The sequence below is a fragment of the Macrosteles quadrilineatus genome, unplaced genomic scaffold, assembly GCF_028750875.1.
Source record: "Macrosteles quadrilineatus isolate MER2022 unplaced genomic scaffold, UCM_ALF_1.0 Scaffold_1__1_contigs__length_201487025, whole genome shotgun sequence".
NCBI lineage: Eukaryota > Metazoa > Arthropoda > Insecta > Hemiptera > Cicadellidae > Macrosteles > Macrosteles quadrilineatus.
The window spans coordinates 88,876,854-88,896,133 of NW_026542594.1; the positions used below are offsets into that span (position 1 = coordinate 88,876,854).

General features: G+C 33.9%; 1 protein-coding gene across 3 annotated transcripts in view; it reads left to right on the forward strand.

The window, feature by feature from the left end:
- Positions 1-13,173, forward strand: part of LOC128985333 (spondin-2) — a 90,881-nt gene extending 77,708 nt beyond the window's left edge. The window contains exons 2-8 of one of the 3 annotated variants that reach the window (XM_054404787.1): positions 4,061-4,263; positions 4,878-4,982; positions 7,466-7,645; positions 8,451-8,632; positions 9,365-9,442; positions 10,777-10,949; positions 11,795-13,173. In XM_054404787.1, the coding sequence (XP_054260762.1) occupies positions 4,061-4,263; positions 4,878-4,982; positions 7,466-7,645; positions 8,451-8,632; positions 9,365-9,442; positions 10,777-10,949; positions 11,795-11,988 (1,115 nt within the window). In that variant the 3' untranslated portion in view covers positions 11,989-13,173. The remainder of the gene's footprint in view (positions 1-4,060; positions 4,264-4,877; positions 4,983-7,465; positions 7,646-8,450; positions 8,633-9,364; positions 9,443-10,776; positions 10,950-11,794) is intronic. The other 2 variants (XM_054404874.1, XM_054404953.1) reach the window with 2 other exon arrangements.
- Positions 13,174-19,280: the final 6,107 nt, after the last annotated feature.

Sequence of the window (19,280 nt, forward strand, 5' to 3'; positions counted from 1 at the left end):
AAGTCGATTTTATTTTTGAATGGCATACGAGTCATTTGAACTTGTTTTGTTGTTTGTGGTTTGTTGCAGTAGTTTTGATGTTCACCTACCAAATGGGGGTTTCCGAATTGTCTGGACATATTTTGTGGACTGGGTCCTTAGACTAAGGCAAACATAAAAGTCCATATAAGTATGGGTCTAAACAGCCTATATTTCTGTTTGTCGGTCTGTTTGTAATTTTAAGAATTATTTTATATCTTGAGCATTTTTCAAGATAGAAATTTCAATATTGGTGTTAATGTTTATATTAGTAGGTAAAAAGAGTTACAAAGTTTTGTTCCAATATCTCAAGCCGTTTTAATAAAGCAGCTATTAAAAATCTTTAGTGACAAATTTCATAAAAAAAACTATTAGCTATTATATTCCATCATATTTTCTTACTCAGACTTTTTTACTAAATGGAGAAGTATAGTAAACCTTAGTTCAAAAAGGTAATCTGTTTTATTATAACAATTTCACTGTAATAATAAGTACGATAGGACTTATTATTACAGCACAAATTGTGTATTTAAATTATTGGATTGATAATTCGTCTCTGAGGCATAACGAATATTGAAGTAACCTTTTACTTTTAAAAAATTTCTGTATAGCTGAAGAAATTGAAATCCAAGGAAAATCATGGTTCATTCTTACTATATAAATTGCACTACTTATTTTGAACAGTCAGTTCATGATTCAACTATCAAAGTAGCCTATTTATTTAACATTCATTTTCAAAAACTTTCTTGTCTCTTGTTTACAGTTTGACTAATGTTAAAAACACGACTGAAAGTAGTCAACTGTTAAACCACAATTACATGACATTCCTATTTAAACTATTATAAAAAGCTAATTAGCAATACTGGACCTTTGAAAGCAATCTCCAGACACAAACTAAGGCTAGGGGGCGAAGGACTAAAGATAATTGCCTTTTTAATTACTACTTATCACTCCGCTAGATCGTAAGCTTTATAATGCAGTTCATCTTATAAATCAGTTAAGTAGGGTGGTTGACAAAAAGGTGTAACAGAGGTGACAGGATGTACATTGTACATGGATGTAGTGGAGACACGCTTTATTATATTGAGTATATAGATAGACTATTTAAATAGTTACTTTTTCACTCGAGTAATATTTTATCTTTACAGAGAAATATCTTATACCAAACACATTACTTTTTATTTAAATTTGGTTCTGGCAATAGTAGAACAAATGAGAATCCACCCCTTTGTTACGCAAGCAAATGCAAGAATCATGCAAAGAAGTTTAAAAATAATCTCGAAAATAGAAAGTTATTCCTAGGCTGTTAAAACCACATATTTTTTGGTTTTCAAAATAATTTGACAACTAGAAGAAACAATGAAGCCTTTACGTTAGTGTGTGAGTTTTATTTTTGGACTGTAAAGGTCAGGTTCGTAGTTGCACGGGTCCCAGGCAGCAGGGACGGTGGTGCCGTGATAGGTCGCCCGGGCTTCAATTTATAACTCCCACAACAATGTTCAACTAACTCATCTAATGACAGAAGTCTGCTCTTGGGTCGTGGAGAAATTATAGAAGATATTAATTAATAAGAGAAGGCAACACACACTGTCTGAACATGAATGATGCTCACGTGGTCCAAGCTTGTAGTTCCTTGGTCAATAGAAGCTCTGAATTATTTTAAGACAGGAATATTGAAGTAAGCCCCTCTTACTCTTAAAATATGTAACTAGTAAGTATGTAACTGTAAAGAGTGTAATCTTACCAGTTGAAACTTTAACTTTGGATATCGGCTTTAAATCCATGCAGAGAATCTGAAAATAATTTTATTAGACAGTTGTTCTCTAGTTGCTTGATTTTGGGTTTATAATTTGTATTTCAACTCCATAAACACTAAAAACTAGATTTATTATATTTTGATTAAATGTTCTTGAAAGATAAAAAATTGGAGTTTTATTTCAATATTTGCTTAGGAAGTTATCAGAAACATCAAAGAGCTCCAATGTATATCAAAGAGAATTTGCAAGGGGGAGGAATAAAATGAATAAACATTTTAAATTTTTTTGATAACAAGTCGCATTAGAAACAACGTAGTGATTTAGTTCTTTAAAATTAGAAGCTATTATATAAGTAGGCTCAACTTATTATCAACTCAAACTCTTGCCCAGTTAAAGTAAAATGTGACCGGTTAGAAAGAATCTCGTAATTTTAACACCCACAAAACAATGGTTTTGGGAGACGGGCGATGATGTGGATTACCCCTAAATACATTTAAATAATCCAGATGTAAGAAAACACATTAGTATCCTTCAATAGAAGAAGTAAATGTGACATAGAAGACTTATATGACAGTTATTGTATATTTCATGGACTTTAAATACAAATCCGTCTGTTTCACTTATGGATAAGAGAATAAAATGAACGAAACTATGAAAATCCCAGAAGCACCTAAGTCCGCATTTTTGTTTAATTGATTGACATGTTGTTTAAACACAATTATTTTATTATGTAGACAACCTAATAAGCATTCCGTTTACAAGGAGTGCTACCCGAACAGTGAAGAGACTTTTCCTAGTCATAAACAAGATTCACAAATTAAAAATAAGAATCAACGTTTAGCAAAGGAATATTTGAAATAGTTTAGTATTACGTCTCATTAGGAAGAATCATGCCGGCAGGACAGCAGCTGTCGCGCCTCTCACCCTCTCATTCCATCCTCATCACCAACATTCCTGTTGTAACACGTAATGAATGAGGGCTTCTGAGAACCAGCGATCTCCATCTGCCAAATAATTACGTTAAAAACCTTGTCGGAACAATGTTTTACGCGTTTAATTGTTGACGCTTGTATTTATTGTATTTATGTAAAGTTTTTTTTCTAAATTAATTTCTATTCACATATCGATGATTAGTCAACAAGTAATTAGTAACTAATAATACATAAAGTAGTCAAATCAACTATGAAACGCTTTCCAAAATCGCTTCATTGCCAGATATCCGCCATTTTTTTTTCTTACATGACATTTTTTTCTTTGTACAGTTTCGATCAAACTTTATTACACTTTATGTTATGTATGGGTGGAAAAGACCCACGGAAATTAAACCTTTCCTAAATTAGCTTCGTTAACCGCATATCCACCATATTGTATTTTTACGTAAACATTTGTATCATTGGATTGCTTTGGCCGAGCCTAATGAAACTATGTATGTAGAAAATACCCATGCTATATGAAAAATATCTTTTTCCAATTCAAAGCTTTTTACATTTAAATTACTAAAAATGGCTGATATATTACAAAAATGTTAAGTACACTTTTATTTGGCACGTAAAATTTGCTGTCAAACGACACGAAGTTTAAAAAAAATATTTAAAATAGCTGAAATATCACGATTTTTAGTTGTAAAATGAAGTGCAATATGACTGCTTAGCCTATCTATCTCACTTTACAACAAAAGAACTTGCTGTCGTTGGATAGGGAATGTTTAGTAAAAAAATTAAGTGTTGTTGGAAAAAAAGCGTTTTTGTATTTTTTTTTTAATCAAATAGCCGCCATTTTGAAACTATGAATTGTATCAATATATTTTTTCATAGAATGGGTCTTTTCTACTTTAACATAAGTTACATACCAAGATCATAATGCTTGGTCAAAACAATCCAATGATAAAAATGTTTACGTAAAAAATACAAAAAGTGTATACGTCGTTAACGAAGCGATTTTGGAAAAAATTTTATTCTAGATCTATTTTTACCCAAGAAATTGTTACGAAAATTAAGTCTATACCTTTTAAAACACCCTGTATATAAACTATTTATTCTTAGAATCATATCAATGCATTTATAATTTACTAAAACCCACTTTACAGAATGTCTACGAAAGGATGAAATGAAATTTAAAAGTGGCAAGCAACGAACCCAAGGTACATTGAATAATGAAGACCTCGGTATTACATGTTATACAATCTGTAATGTAACCTGCAATATAGTCTGTGACGCAATGTATTTTAATCCACATACATAGCACGCTGTTGTTTGAAGACTCATCGTACTCCCTGGTTGTTTTAGGCAAGTCCCACGGCAGCAGCTACTCCCTGTTTCGTCTCAGCCAGAAAGCGTCCCCCGGGGTGAAGGCGTTCTCGGAGACAGGACGGTCGGACCTGCTGGAGGCTCCAGGACCAGGGGTGTTCGATGAGTTTGTAGCTCCTGCCATACCTTCCGGAGCGGGTCGCACCGAGGCACAGTTCTTCCTTGACGGCAACAATTCTCGAGTGAGAGACACAAAATGACTGTTGTAGTAATAAATAATCTTAAGTGTTGCTGACTTAATATCAAATATGTTAAGCTATATACATTACTTTACAAGTCTTCCACAATATGTGGTAATTACTGGGTTATGAGAACATTAATGATGAGAATTGCAAGAGAGAGACGGTCATGTACAGTGAGGCATTCGTCGTATCTTGTAGCAAACAAATGATCTTCTTTGTTATAATGAGATCAATTTAATATGTTCTCCCCGTCGTTCGTAGAAACAAGTGAATGAGTGTATTTTGGATTTGAACATTATAATCATCAGAAATATAATACGGAATATTTGTAGTTACTGCAACACACTGGCAAATGTATTTTCTTTTCTTTTTATAAAACAATGTAAAAACAAAGACTGGCCATTATTTTTGTTTATAACTTTGGGCTTAGCATAGCTTATATTACTGTTCATTTTACAATTTGTTATTCAGTTGTTGTCCAACCCTTACAATATGAGAATTTCTACAATTCTCACCTGAGATTTTATTAAACAAGGAAACGTAGGATACGATAAATATTTCGATAGCAAACAACAGTCTCTGGGTATAGCTTGAGTCTTGTCTGGTGTTGCCAGGTGTCACTGATGTCTCGCATCATACCTTCCCCTGACTGGTTCATTGGCATCGACTCCTTCGACCTCTGCGTGGACGGCAACTGGCTGGACACCATCACTATTGAGGTGACTTTTTAACAAGTACACTTATAGCGTCAAAACACATGTGGGTACGATATCTAAAACAGTGTCTAAGAACTGAATTCAAACACTGTCGTTTTGATTACAATATAAATAATAGATTGTGAACTATAATTTAATAATAACAGCGTTCTACAATCATGTATTTTTTTAATGGCTAGGATTCCCATTTATATGTGGAAAAGTTGCAAGAGAATTTTAAGGATGATATTATGTTAATAAAAACACAATTTTGGTTACATTAGGTCAAGATTAAGCTCGACAAGATACTATTAAGAATAGTTGGCAGCACTAAGGTGGCTTTAGTTGCATGTTTTATCAGCGGAGGGCTCTCTCAGCACTCAGTGCACGTCCCACACACAACAACCACAAATCACCACCGGCTAATGTGACTTCCAACACTTATTTAGCTACGTTTTACAAGTACTAATGGCAACAGTGGAGAGCATTTTGCAGTTTGCAGCTTAAAGGCTATTTGTTGATCCCAAACAATGGTTCAACTGGCAACACGGTCCGTGTTGCCATCGGTCCGTGCCACGGTCCGTTCAGAATGCTAAAATATGTGAAATCGTAAAGGAGACAAGATTATTGAACATTTTTTTTGTTATTAAATACAGTCATGCCAAACAAATATCTTTCATCAGAATGTTGCATCTTTTCTGTGTTAGGTAAAATCTTTATCCGACTACAAGTTTCTGTCAACCACTACCTGTCTTTTTTGTCCGACAAGTTTATTTAAAAAAAAATATTTAAATTATTTTTAACACATAAATACACTAAGTTAGTCATATTTCTTTTACAGAGACGGTTAAAGGTTTGTGACTATTGATTGAATCTGACATCTTGTAAATTCGCTTCGAACTATACAAGGTGTTTTTTTAGTGCAACCCATAATACAAGAACAGAGATTCACTGTTTGGAGACAAAACAAGATCTTATGTCGGCATCCCTACTTCCTTTAATTCATATTCTATCAACTGACAAACATTTAGTATTCATGTCTGCACGGTTTAGTATTATTGCTCAAAGCGTATATATTGTAGAAGAATATGTTCAAACTAAATAATCCTTTTAAATGATTACAATTAAGTTGTTTGGCGTGATCCCGCCGATCATGGTACCTAAATAATAATAAACTTCAAGTGTAAACTGGAAAAAAATAATGTAATTATTTTTTTTTTAATACTATGCACATTATCAATCTTGATCATGGGTTGCGTTGTAGAGTAAAATATAAAGATTTTATTTAGAATATTTTTCTAGCAACATTTTACCGTGTACAAGACATGCATCAATGCATATATTAAATATACGGCCTATTGGAAGAAGAGATTCCAACTTTCAGCTTGTTTTGTCTGTTAACAGTTACTCTCTAAACTTATGATTTTGGATGTATCACACTATTGTTGGACTAACTTCCTGTCTCAATGGTCTAAGTCTAATTGATATTTAGGATACAAAGAAAATTGTGTGGGGTTTACTTTATTTAATATCATTTCCTATTTAGTTTGGATATGTATGATCAACTGTCAACAGTGACCCCTCAAACACCAAAGGATGGTAAGGTTGTTGAAGCGAGTGTCCTTGACAAGGGAAAGAGTGGGGTCAACAGGTGGATGGGTTGAGTTATATTCGGGTCAGGTTTGTAAGGGACATTCAGCTACTTTGCCAGGACTCTACACTACGATCCCTCCGGCACCGGCGTCCATACACACACATACACACACAGCAACGCATACACAAAGCCAGACTTGAATACAAACAAGGATCGCTTTTGACACAGCCCGTCTCTCTGACCAAGTAATATCGTGCCAAGATAAGGGTCTAAAACTCGTGCAAGAAGTATATCTATACTTATAGGTCTTTTAGTGTACTTATATAATTATTAAATATACAAAATCACATAACAAATATAAGATAAGACAACCAATCATCTCTTTTTTTTAAATTCACTTAAGATTTAAATTTCATCATCTCGTAATCAGTTATCTAATGCACGATTTGTTACTTTGTGCGATGATGACGTTGAATCCAATATCATCTGAACATTATAATGGGTTTAACGAATATCTAGGTTTACCTGAAAAGATTCTGCACATCATTGTTTTTATTTAATATAATTTGTTACCCCTGCTCAGACAGTAATACTACTAAAATATAAAATATATTACTCAATTAATTAGAGTTCCCTCAAATGTTATTTGTCAATATAAATTGGATATTGTGCATGATAACATGTAATACAAATTTTTTTTCTTTATGGCTGAGCCACCTTTAAAATAAAAGCAACGTTTTACAATTTCTAATAAAAAAAAACCAGGCAATTCGTTTTCCAATGCTATAAAACAGTCATGGTGAAAGCCCATCGTGTTGAAATTCAATAGTCCAAGTTGTGAATATCAACGAGGTCTCTCTATATGCAGCTGTCGGATTATGCATGTCCTGTTGAAACGATTACCATGTTCCAGGTTGATCCGCTGGACGCAGGGACGGATAATGGATTCACGTTCACCGCCCCTAACTGGGCGACGTCACCTCAGGGCGTGATCTACCGCATCACCAGCCGCTACCCCTCACACCCGGCGGGCTCGTTCTACTACCCCTACCTCAAGCGTCTGCCGCCCATCGCCACCTTCCAGTTTATCAAGGTGGGCAATACTCGCCTACTTGGTGTTTTGAAAGCTTTGTGGGGGTAATGTGTTAAGAGTTTATGTAATATAATCTTATCTTACTAATATTATAAATGTGAAATTTTGTTTGTTTGTTTGTTTGTTTGTTTGTGTGTTTGAAGTTCAATCACGCATAAACCACTGGACGGATTGGGCTGAAATTAGGCATGATGATAGCTTACATTCCCGATTAACATATAGGCATATTCTTATCTCAAAGATCCTTTCGGGCTCCGCCCCAGTGGCTCTGTAATTCTCCATGTTAACCTTATGAGTATTCATATTTAACGGGAATTAAAGAATTTAGTCAGCTGTTTCAACTAAAAAAGTTGGTTCTATGATATGGAAAAGCATTAAAAAGTTATAAGATTTACCAACAGGGTGCAGCACTATATTTTTTTTGCATTTATGAAAACAGCTAATTTGAACTAAGCAGCAACAAAAAACTGTGATTCGCAATGAGAACTGTCAAAGTAGGATTGTTTACAGTTATGTTTATGTTTTTCATTCCATGAATAATTTGTGATATTTTGCGAATTGTTGATAATTTATTTTTGTCTATTGCTTAGGTGAAGTGGTAGAACATTATGGCTATGGTAGATGTGTAATAATATAGAATACTGTAAATTAAAAAAAAAACAAATGTTATCAAACTGTGTCCTCCCTTATTGCAAACGCAAAGCTTGAGTATAACTGCAATAAGCATTTTATACTTATATTCCAACCCCGTACGAAGGACGGGTACTCTGCTAGTACTCAATATAATTAAATGTTTCATCTGTAGAGCCGAGAATACGAACTAAACGAAGTTTTCCACCACTCGGAGGACGACAAGAGGTACGAGCTGGTTAAGCTGGACACTCCTAACAGCATCAGCGTCCTCAACAGCAACGACGACGTGCAACTGGAGATGGAGGCAGAGCGACGGGAACAAGAACAGAGGCTGCAGCAGCGACTGGCCACACAGTACGTCAATACGATATCATTACTTGTTACTATTGTCACTGTAAAGTAGTAATTTATAATAGAGCAATATACTCAGTTATATGTATGAAAATGCGGAATTGAGATAAGTTTGTCGCAAAAGACAGCAGACTCTCACAAGTCACGTATCAAACAGTGCAGCACAATGTGTAATGCAGTGGGGATGTCAAAGGGGCTGCCAGTGACAATAAAAACAGTTTAACGTGAATGTGGCTTAATGTAACTTTCTAGCTATTTTCTGGGAAATCTTTTGTTGACCTGCATTTCATCTCAGCGAAAGAAGTTGATAGTTTGATGTCTAAAATATCATTGCAAAGTAGACTAAAGTTTGTTCGCTGATTGAGAGGGTCAGGTAACGTACATTGACGCAAATGTGTGTACAATGATGCTGCATTAGACAATTGCTTTGGGATGGATTGATATATATATATATACTGTCATCTTAACTTTTTAAAGTTTGAATCCAAAACCATGTCCTACTTGTTAAAACCTTTTCACAGTAGCAAAAACTTTGTTCACAATGGACACTGGATACAATGGATTTACTGGGTTTTCTTCTTTAATATGTTGGTTTGATCATTTCAATGGGGCTATGTAGTTGTTATGAAACACAATTGTTATTATTTTAAATATTAGATATAAAAAAAACCTAATATTGAATGAACTTTTTGGAAATATATTAGATATTTATTTCAATTTGCCTTCTTTTGCTAGAAATACAATAGCTCGAACGAATGCCTTCATTAGACACGCTAGAAAGAATAGAAGGAGAGGATTTAGACGGAAACAAAGGTATTATGAGCAAGCAGAGTTCGTTTTATAACCTTAATTAACGTTTATTAGTCCTGTGTTTGTGTGCCAAACTAACACTACTATTTAATCAGTAGAATGGATGAGTAGCTTTGTTTCGAACACTAAATTTTAAACGTAGCACGTTTTTGTAAATTACATAAAAAGTTAAAAAAACTAATTCCCTTTTCAATTGGAATCTAATTATAATTTACATGCATATATCGTAAAAAAATCTTAGGATTTACTCGTATATATACTGCAGTTTATTGTAAAACAACCCAGAGAAAGTTTTTCATCGTGACAAATCCACCAACTACTAAATAATTGTTGTTGTTCATAAAGTATGCTGCATTTTCAGAGCACTCTTCTAATATTACTTTTCATATCAGACCCAAATAATCACCTAACATACTAACTTTTTAATACAAATATCCACCTCTTTTGTATTTAATAAAATCACTTTTTCATTTACAAAGGATTTATATACTAGGTATCTTTTAACAATCAAATAATGTGTAGTCTAATTCAAATTTTAAAACGGATTATAACGTTATTATGTCATGGGCATTTAATAAGGGTATGTTCAATCAAAACAAACCCTCACATCAACATAAGTCGAGTCAAAACTTAGGTCCTTTTCTTTCCAGACCATGATAATGTAGGGTAACACGGCTTACCTTTTTTACCATTGATTTTTTGTACGTTCATTTTATGTCGGCGTTAGTGTTTATGTGACAATTTTCTGTACTACACAGAACCTCATTACCTAGGCAGTGTGCACTTAACCTTCCAGTGCGCTCACACAGTAAGGGATCGACTGGACAAGTGGCTAGGGGCTCAGCGACTTGCAGGACTTTCAGATGAGAATAATCTGCTTTGTACACTGCAAGCCATACACAGTTATCCTAGTAAAGTTAGTCCCTACAATCGCCAACTATATACAGTGATTATTACAGTCACATACACTGTGGATGAATCCTATGTAACCTTCAGTCGTAAATTTGTACATATCATATTACCGATGGTATACTTTTTTAAGCTGGTTCACTGCGCTAAAAATGAAAACACCCACATTGTTTTGTGTATCGATCTCCAACTTTATGGGACTCTTCAAATGCATGTAGGGAAATGGGGGTTTTAAAAATCCTTTATTAGTATGCACAGAATAGAGCTTCACTTTATATATTACTAATTCCAGGCATCCGTGCCCTCGCTTTTTCAGACAACAGTCCATTAAAAGCGGCTATCAGAGGATAGCGCTACTTCTGAGTAATTTATTACCATTTGTCTATTACTCCTTACTCGTCAGCTGATGAGAGGTATCTTTTGTGCAGGTTACCAGTGTCGCCCTTAACAGCGACGCCCCCCGCCCCCCTGGCCCCCGGGGTTATTCACTCGGGGGACAAGGACGCTCTGCTCAACAGCATTGTGGAGACCTATCACAACAGAGAGGTCCACAAACCAAGGAAAGGCCGAAAATATAGTGAGTGGGACCTCTTCAAGCATGGTTTGTTACATTTTTATTTTCTTTTGTTGTATGGTGTATTATTTTATAGCTTTTAGCCATTATATTTGAATATTTTTTGCCATGCTATTATTTATCCTACATTTCTCGTGTAGTATAAAAATACCCTCGCCACAGCAAACCTACAGAGTAAGTATATTTCCATTTCATTGGCTGGATTTCTACTAAAATATTTCCTAAAAATGTTCAGATGTATTTCCTATTTAAATAACTTTAATTTTCGTGAGTACAGTACTTAGGTTTGCTGCTACGGGGAAGATATTGAGGCGAGTTTTTATTGCAATGTTGATAGCTTAGTATGAAATAAACAGAATTTCCAAATTTGGTTAAAACCTATAAACAAACAATTGGAATTTTATGTTTTAGGGTCAAAATTTGGAAAAATCTATTTTTACCCCATTAACCCCCGTTTCCATAGTCAAATTATGCTGGTTCAAGAACTCGTATCAACGGATGATGATTTTGGCCTCTGCGGGCCTCAAACCAAAAAAGTAAATCGGTCCCGGGTCTAGGTCTTACCATGAGACCTACGGTAATAGCTTATTCGCTGTATGGGAAATTCGCTAAAAGTTGCTGGTTTTACTGTAACACTCTAATATTACTGAGTCAGTGCATTTGATTTAATGTAGTGTTGATTTTAACTGCATGTTATACATTTATATAATTAACCCTCAAATTTAGAATTAAGACAAACTTCTTTTTAATGTGAAACCGCTTGCTAGTGTAGCCACACCTTTTGCGATGCATCACGTTTGTTTTGTAGTCAGGCCATCGAACTGTGTTCTCATTCAAGCATTGTCACATGGATGATGTGTATGTGTCCCTAGGAGGGTCCAGAGACTGCAGAGTGGGCGAGTGGGGAGAGTGGGGCTCGTGCAGCAAGTCATGTGGGGTGGGTGAGATGGCACGGCGGCGAGAAGTGGTGAAGCACGCACGGCGCGGAGGCAAGGTATGTCCTCCTCTGGTGGAGACCAAGTGGTGTGGCAGCGCTCAGGACTGTCACTATAGCAACAGCTGGTAGGCCACCAACACAGCTATCAGCACGATGTATCTGCACTGTGGAGGTCGCCACTCGCCGTCACCGCCGCACTCCGCATAGTCGCTGTATCATACACTGAGCCGCGTCGGCCACTGCCATGCTCATTCCTTAGGTTAACCAAACAAGACCTCTTGTAACTTGAGTTGTTTGATTCGTTATAGTCTGATTTTCAAGACTTTAGTATGAGAGATGTTCGGTGTGCACCTGTAAAATCTGAATGTATAGCAATATTATTCGAAGCCAATAACAGAATGTGTACGAAAAACAGCCTTCGACGCACCAGCGCTCTTATTATAGTGTGTCAAAGAGTTGTTACTACTATGTATCATTATCATATTAACATATTACTTTGGTTTTACGTCATACTTCAATGAAATTGTGAGCATCTTATCCAGTATTATAACATTTCAGAATCCAAGTAATCCAGGTTAAACATGTTTCCTAACAAAATGTTTTTTCTGTGAAATACAATTTGTATGAATTTTGTTGAGCAAAAAAGATGGTAAATTTTGGCCCAGAAAAGCCATTCTCTAATGAAGGACAATTTATTAAAACTGTACCATACACAATATCTTGTTTGAAGACACATTGGTGCACTTTTTTTAAGGATATTGTTTTAGAGAGTCTTTTAAAGTCTATAAAATATATGATCACTAGTTTTTAGGCATATGTGTAAATACAATGTTATGGATAAGAGGGTTTCAGACCATCTTTATTGTATGTAATATTTTTAGGAAAAGTAAGATCTATTTTGGTAACGAGGTAAATTTCTACATCCTTGTGTATATACTTGTTTACCTGTTCATGTAAGATTGTAATATGACATTACGTTTTCTATACACACGCTTACGTTATTCCTAGCTATCCTCAATCATTTGAGGATTATAAGAATAATGTAGCTCACTAATCGCCATATCATCTTTGAACACCTTCAGTAAATATGCCATCCATACATTTCGAAATTAAATATATGTACTTTATATTGGCTCTTGGAAGTTCCTTTTCCAAATGTCAACAACTTTTAAAGCAACAAGTTTGAATGCGTGCATTTTGTTTCCATCTAGCTTAAATGTCTTGTATTATTATATTATAAGTGCATAATCTGTTTGATCTTTTTTATTAAAATACATAAAAACCGTTTGTTTGGCATAAAGTCCCTAGACATCGTAAATAGTTATTTGTGTAACTAGTGGTGAAAGTGGCACTTTGCTGCACACGAGAGCAATGTTTACGCACGAGCCGCAGGCGAGTGCGGAATGATCTCGAGTGCAGCAAAGGCCTTTTTCACTCGTGTTACACATTATATTTTTCCTACAGTCACTATAAAGCATATAAATAATTAGTCTTTCAAACACTATACAACACGTTTTTAGGTTCAGCTGGCAACACAAATGATGGTGCCCTAGCGAAAGTAGTACCCGCGGTCCGTATCACTCCGCTATTTTTCCTCCGCAAGAAATGTGCTCCGCGTTTTGATAATATAGTTCCGTATGTTTTTGTAATTTGAAGTGGTTTCCGTGCCTAAAAAAATGCTTTAAAGGTATTTTCTTGTTTATTAAGATCGTAGGAATATGTTATAAAAACGTTTAAAAGAAAAGTCCAGTAAGCTCAGAAATACCGAAACTATAAACACGAAATGACAGGTTAAATCGTAGTTATAATAGTCAATCAGCTGCTTATAGTATTATTATCTTTAAGTGTTGCCAACCTATTTCCAAGCGTACACGGATTACGTGCATAATAGAACCACGCTGTTTTGTGTTGTTTCGTTGGAATCCTGATGTGCGGCGAAGTATAAACCGTACGGCAAAGTATAAACCGTACGGCAAAGTATAAATATGCAGCAATTAGCAGCTTTCTGTACTATAAACAGTACAAGGAAGCCAACTTTGTCGGGTGACTGTAGGAAAAATAATTATAAATACAATTTTACATTATTATAAGAAATGGAAATTTTGGTTTTTTGGCATGTCCCAGAATCTTAAATCATTGGATATCTTAGTTAAGTCTATGCAATATTTCTACATTTTAAAATTTAAAGAAAAATCTTACTTTGTCATTTTTCATAAATTAACATTATTGTTTTATACGTCGTAATCTACCGATTACTAGCCAAAAGATTTTCATAGTTAACCTGAAATTTGATATTTTATTATACATATTTTATTATTTCTAATATCGCAGTATAATCCCAGCAAGAGATGTACATTATTTGAAACTCAAATAAAACTAATAAAAATTATCTTCTGTAAATAGACTCTATAGTAGTATAGTTTTCGATCTGTGTAATCTGTGCTAGTCGATATCACAAAGAATTTTTTTAACCAAATAAAGTTAAAAGTGTGACAATCTTCTGAAATACCATTATTTTACCCTTATCCCATGTGAATTGTACGTACATTGTACAGTTCATCGATATATAACTATCATGTGAAACATTCTGTGTCAATATACCGTATAAGAAGAAAAACATTAGACACAAGGAGTTAAACATGCCCTGTCACGTAAAAATGGACCTAAGCAATGCGTTATACACCTTCTTATGCTATGGTATCTTGCATCAACAAGTGAGTGTGAACCAGACTCTATAGTGTTAAAGAATAACGTATCTTTATTACTTGCAATGGATTTAACAACTATTTAACAATATTTATATGTCAGTCTGAATCGTTCTTATGTTGTCCTCTTAAACTATTCATTTGGAAGGGTTTTAAGTAGCTGTTATTACCAAAGTTTGTCAAGGAAAGACTACGGAAAGTAATGCAAAACAAATATTGTTGTATTGTATATAGAAAGAGGCTAATAATAATATATTTTTCGCCGTACTGCAGCAAAAACAGTCATTTTTATACGTGCATTGCGGGTCTAAAGTAGGATTTTTACTCCCCAGGGAGTAAAAAAGTCAGCTGTTGTAAACAGTTGTATATTTCGATTGTAATCAATCGTATGGATCAAAATTATTCATCAAATTATTTATAAGGTGGGTTTTTTTTTCATATCGTTGCATTCTTGTTAATAGTTCAATATATCGATGACATAACGTACAGTAACACAACCGAAATAGGATAAATGATTCAATCAATTACTAAACAGTTGCTTATTGAATTGAAAACAGGCTGAATGTCGTTTTGAGAGGTTATTTTTTATTGAAAAGTATTTTCGTATTCTAGCCTAGTTTGTTGATTAGTCATGCAACATGACAAAAAAATATAGTTCACCACACAGGTAAAAAGTGTCATTTCAAACCTCACTCATTTACCGGGTCGTGAAATTTAGCTCTTGTCAAAAATAGTTGCTTTACGCACTAGTGATGAAATATACTATTACCATTTACCTCAAAGTTATTATATCAGCTTTTCAGCCTAACGCAGTAAAATTTTCCTAACATTACAGTGATCATGCAGAACGACGATCGGTAGTTGGTTGGATCTATAGATCAATATGTTATCACACTCAATGTAAAACAATTAATAATCTTAGCCTAATAACATATTGATGAAAGAATAATTTCGTGTTCCTAAAATATATGCAATAACTATTAGTATTCCCTGTATTGCCTTTTAGTAACAAATTACTAAATATTTTCAATATTTTGTTACTTTAGACCCCAATTAGAACAAATATGTTGAAAGTATGGTAACAGTAAAGAAATTTGAAAACAATCATACAATTTCATACGTTATTAGTTGATAAAGCTTATAAATACCACAATCCAGTATAGCACAAAAAAGTATAAAATATGTTATAGGCCCTATATTTTCCTAATAAATTTAATCCAAGATAATCTCGAACAAACAATTGCAATAGACAATCTTTTAAAGAATGTTTGGAAGAGAATGACTTAAAATATTCAGTTCAGAGAGGTAATATTTCCCCTGTCACGGGGGGTAGGACGAAGAATGACTCTCAATTTGCGATGTTCCCAGATCATCTCCCAGATTTTCTATCTATTCGAAGCTAATGTCTCAATTTGTTTTCCCTAGGAATACGTTTTTCTTTGTTTGTGAATATTTTTAATTAATTACTGAAATAATTTTAGTTGTATTTTAGTTAGTTGACTTCACTTTTCATTATAATTGCCTAATTATTGTTTTCATATTTAAGTTTTGTCGCAAAGCCTTACAACGTAAAATGTTTAATAAAACATAATTTTACTCATGTAGTTTACATTAATATTTAAAACAAAAACGTTACCAATATTTTATTTTGTATTATGAAAGGCCTCTTACCAGCTATGCCAGTAGTGACAATAGAAGAATATGACGTCACTTGGGGCGTTTTTCCCCATAAGAATAACATGGGGATCATTTTTTAGCCACCAAATCCAAAAATCCTGATCTTCGCCTGTACACCCCAATATAAATGTTCAATACCATTGTATAACTTCATTACTATTTCAAATCCACATCCATTCACAAGTATATTCTCAAAATCATCCACTTGACAGTGCGAGGTTTGTATGCAAACTTGGACGCGCCTGTGGCCGGGAGCGCGACCGGTCTTCTCACTTTCAACAGCGACACTAACAACACATTAAGGCTACTTCGGGTACCTCCGCCAAGGTTCGGTGAACCCCACACGAGCAAGCGACGAAGCGTCCATACCACTGCAATTAATTATGCAGACAGACCAGTCTCAGGTGTTCCATTCAATGTCGAGAGGGGGGAAAGAGAGAGAGAGAGAATGCGGCGCGGGAATGAGTGGTGCCAGATGTCTAGACAGGCGCGCGGCGTCGGACGTATTGACAGTGATTGATGTGATGACAGGTGACAGGTGTCAAATTAAATTTGTACTTTTATATTTTAATTTTCTCCAGAAATTGTTAAAATAAATTTTACAAATACACTGCAATTGTTAAAAATTATTTTATGAATTCACTTGCTGGGAATTATATAAAAAGGCGGGGAAAACCGGTTCCTTCAGTCAGTCCCCTTCCGTCGCAGCCAGCGCAGCCATTTTGATCTCTCTCCTCTGGTAAGTTTTTTTTCACATGTGGGGCTGGGCTAGTGGAAGGCGTCGGCACCGTGGACCTGTCTAGACATCCTACGCTGCCACGCCCCTGTCTCGGTAGCGAATAGAATGTCTGAGACTGGTCTGTCTGTATAATTAATTGCAGTGGTATGGACACTTCTTCGCTTGCTCGTGCGGAAATGACTTAGTTAGGTGACTGCCTGTCTGTGTATTTATTATTTGAAACTTAGAGAGAGTATTTTTCAAAAGACTTGTGACAGTGAAACTTAAACATTAAAGTCCTAATTTTTGAACTTAGAAAAATTGTACAGGATTTTTCTTTAAAACTTAGATTATTATTCTCCAATTACACTTTGTCGTTTTTTATGTGACTTTTACTATAAAAAAATTTACTAAGTCCTGATTTTTAAAACTTAGCTAAAATTTCACTCACTGAGATAACATAGATAGTCCTTCCTATAGCACACACATTGTATAAATGTAGACTCAACATTCTGAATTGCTATAAAGTATTTTTTATTTACAAATTTATCTTTTAAGATTTAGTTTTGATTTTGAAAATTGCAATTGTTAAATCTTATTGTATAAAATTGTTTTGAATATTTAAATTTAGAATTCTGATTTAAATTATTATTCCTCATTAATTGAAATTTTCAAAATGTAATTTCTACTAAAGAGTTTTTTTCAATATAATTGTGACAGTCAAACTTAAACATTAAAGACCCAATTTTTGAACTTTGAAAAAATTTACAAAGTTTTTTCTTTAACACTTAGATTATTATTCTCCAATTACACTTAGTCGTTTTTCATGTGACTTCTACTATAAAAAAATTTACAAAGTCCTGATTTTTTAACACTTAGCCAAATTTCACTCACAGAGTTAACATAGATAGTTTTCTCTATAGCACACACTGTATAAATGTAGACTCAACATTCTGAACTGCTAAAAAGTATTTTTTATTTAACAAATTTAATTTTTGATCTAGTTTTGATTTTGAAAATTGCAATTATAAAATCTTATTGTATAAAATTGTTTTGAATATTAACATTTAAAATTCAGATTTAAATTATTATTTCTCACTAATTGAAATTGTTAAAATGTAATTTCAACTATATAGAAGATGCCAACCTAGTTTTGTGTTACATATATAAAATGAAGGCTACATGTCAACACTGCTCTGTGTCATTCTCCACCAAAAGTAACCTGATTCGCCACTACAATTTGATACATCAAATCAAGGTAAAACTGTGTAAAGTTTGTAATTTAATCTGTGATAGTAACATAGCTCTAAAATCTCATATATTAATAACTCATAAGACTTGTAGTTTCTGTAAAAGAAATGTTGTTGGTCATTTTAAAAGACATGTACATTCTTGCAACAAATGTCCATATACAATGATTAAATTTGTTGGTGAATCGATTAAAACTAAACTTAAACATACTCTTCACTCTTGTCCTCTGCCGATAAAATGGACTTTAGTAAGGAGAATCAAATTTATAAAATATTCTGTGGATCAAAATGGAAAATTAGTTAATGAGAAAGAATGTATTGCAGATTTTAGAAGCATTACCACCTTAACTATTGAGAAGAGAGATTTAAAGCCTCAAATTGACAATGCTCTTTTAAAGATTGATGCATCTATACACAAATATCAAGCCCAAGGCAGTGGATGGATTTATGACCATACTAAATATTGGCAGTTACATGTTTACAAGTATAAGCCCTTAACTCCAAAATCATACATTCCCACACCAGAGAGTATTAAATTGACAAAAGCAGTTTTAAATATAAGAAATTTTGACAATAAATGCTTCCTTTGGTCAATTTTAGCAGCTTTATATCCAAGGAATGCTAAAAATGAAAATGCTAAAAGAGTCTCTAACTATACACCCTATGAAACACAGTTAAATATGACAAATATAAAATATCCCGTAAAAATATCTGATATAGATAAATTCGAAAGACAGAATAATATAAGTGTCAATGTATTTGGAGTTGAAGACCTTAAATGTGTATATCCATTAAGAACAACCAAACTAAATAGAAATACTCACATAGATTTATTATTATTACAAGAAGGTCGTAAATCACATTACTGTTTAATTCGTGATTTTAATATGTTAATGCTCCACTCTACAAAAAATAACAATAAGAAGCATTTTTGCAAATTTTGTTTACAACATTTTTATACTAATGATAAATTGGAGCGTCATGCAACATATTGTAAAAACTTTGATTCTCAACGAGTGGAAATGTCTAAACAAGATACATTACAATTTAAAAATTTTAAATATCAACTTA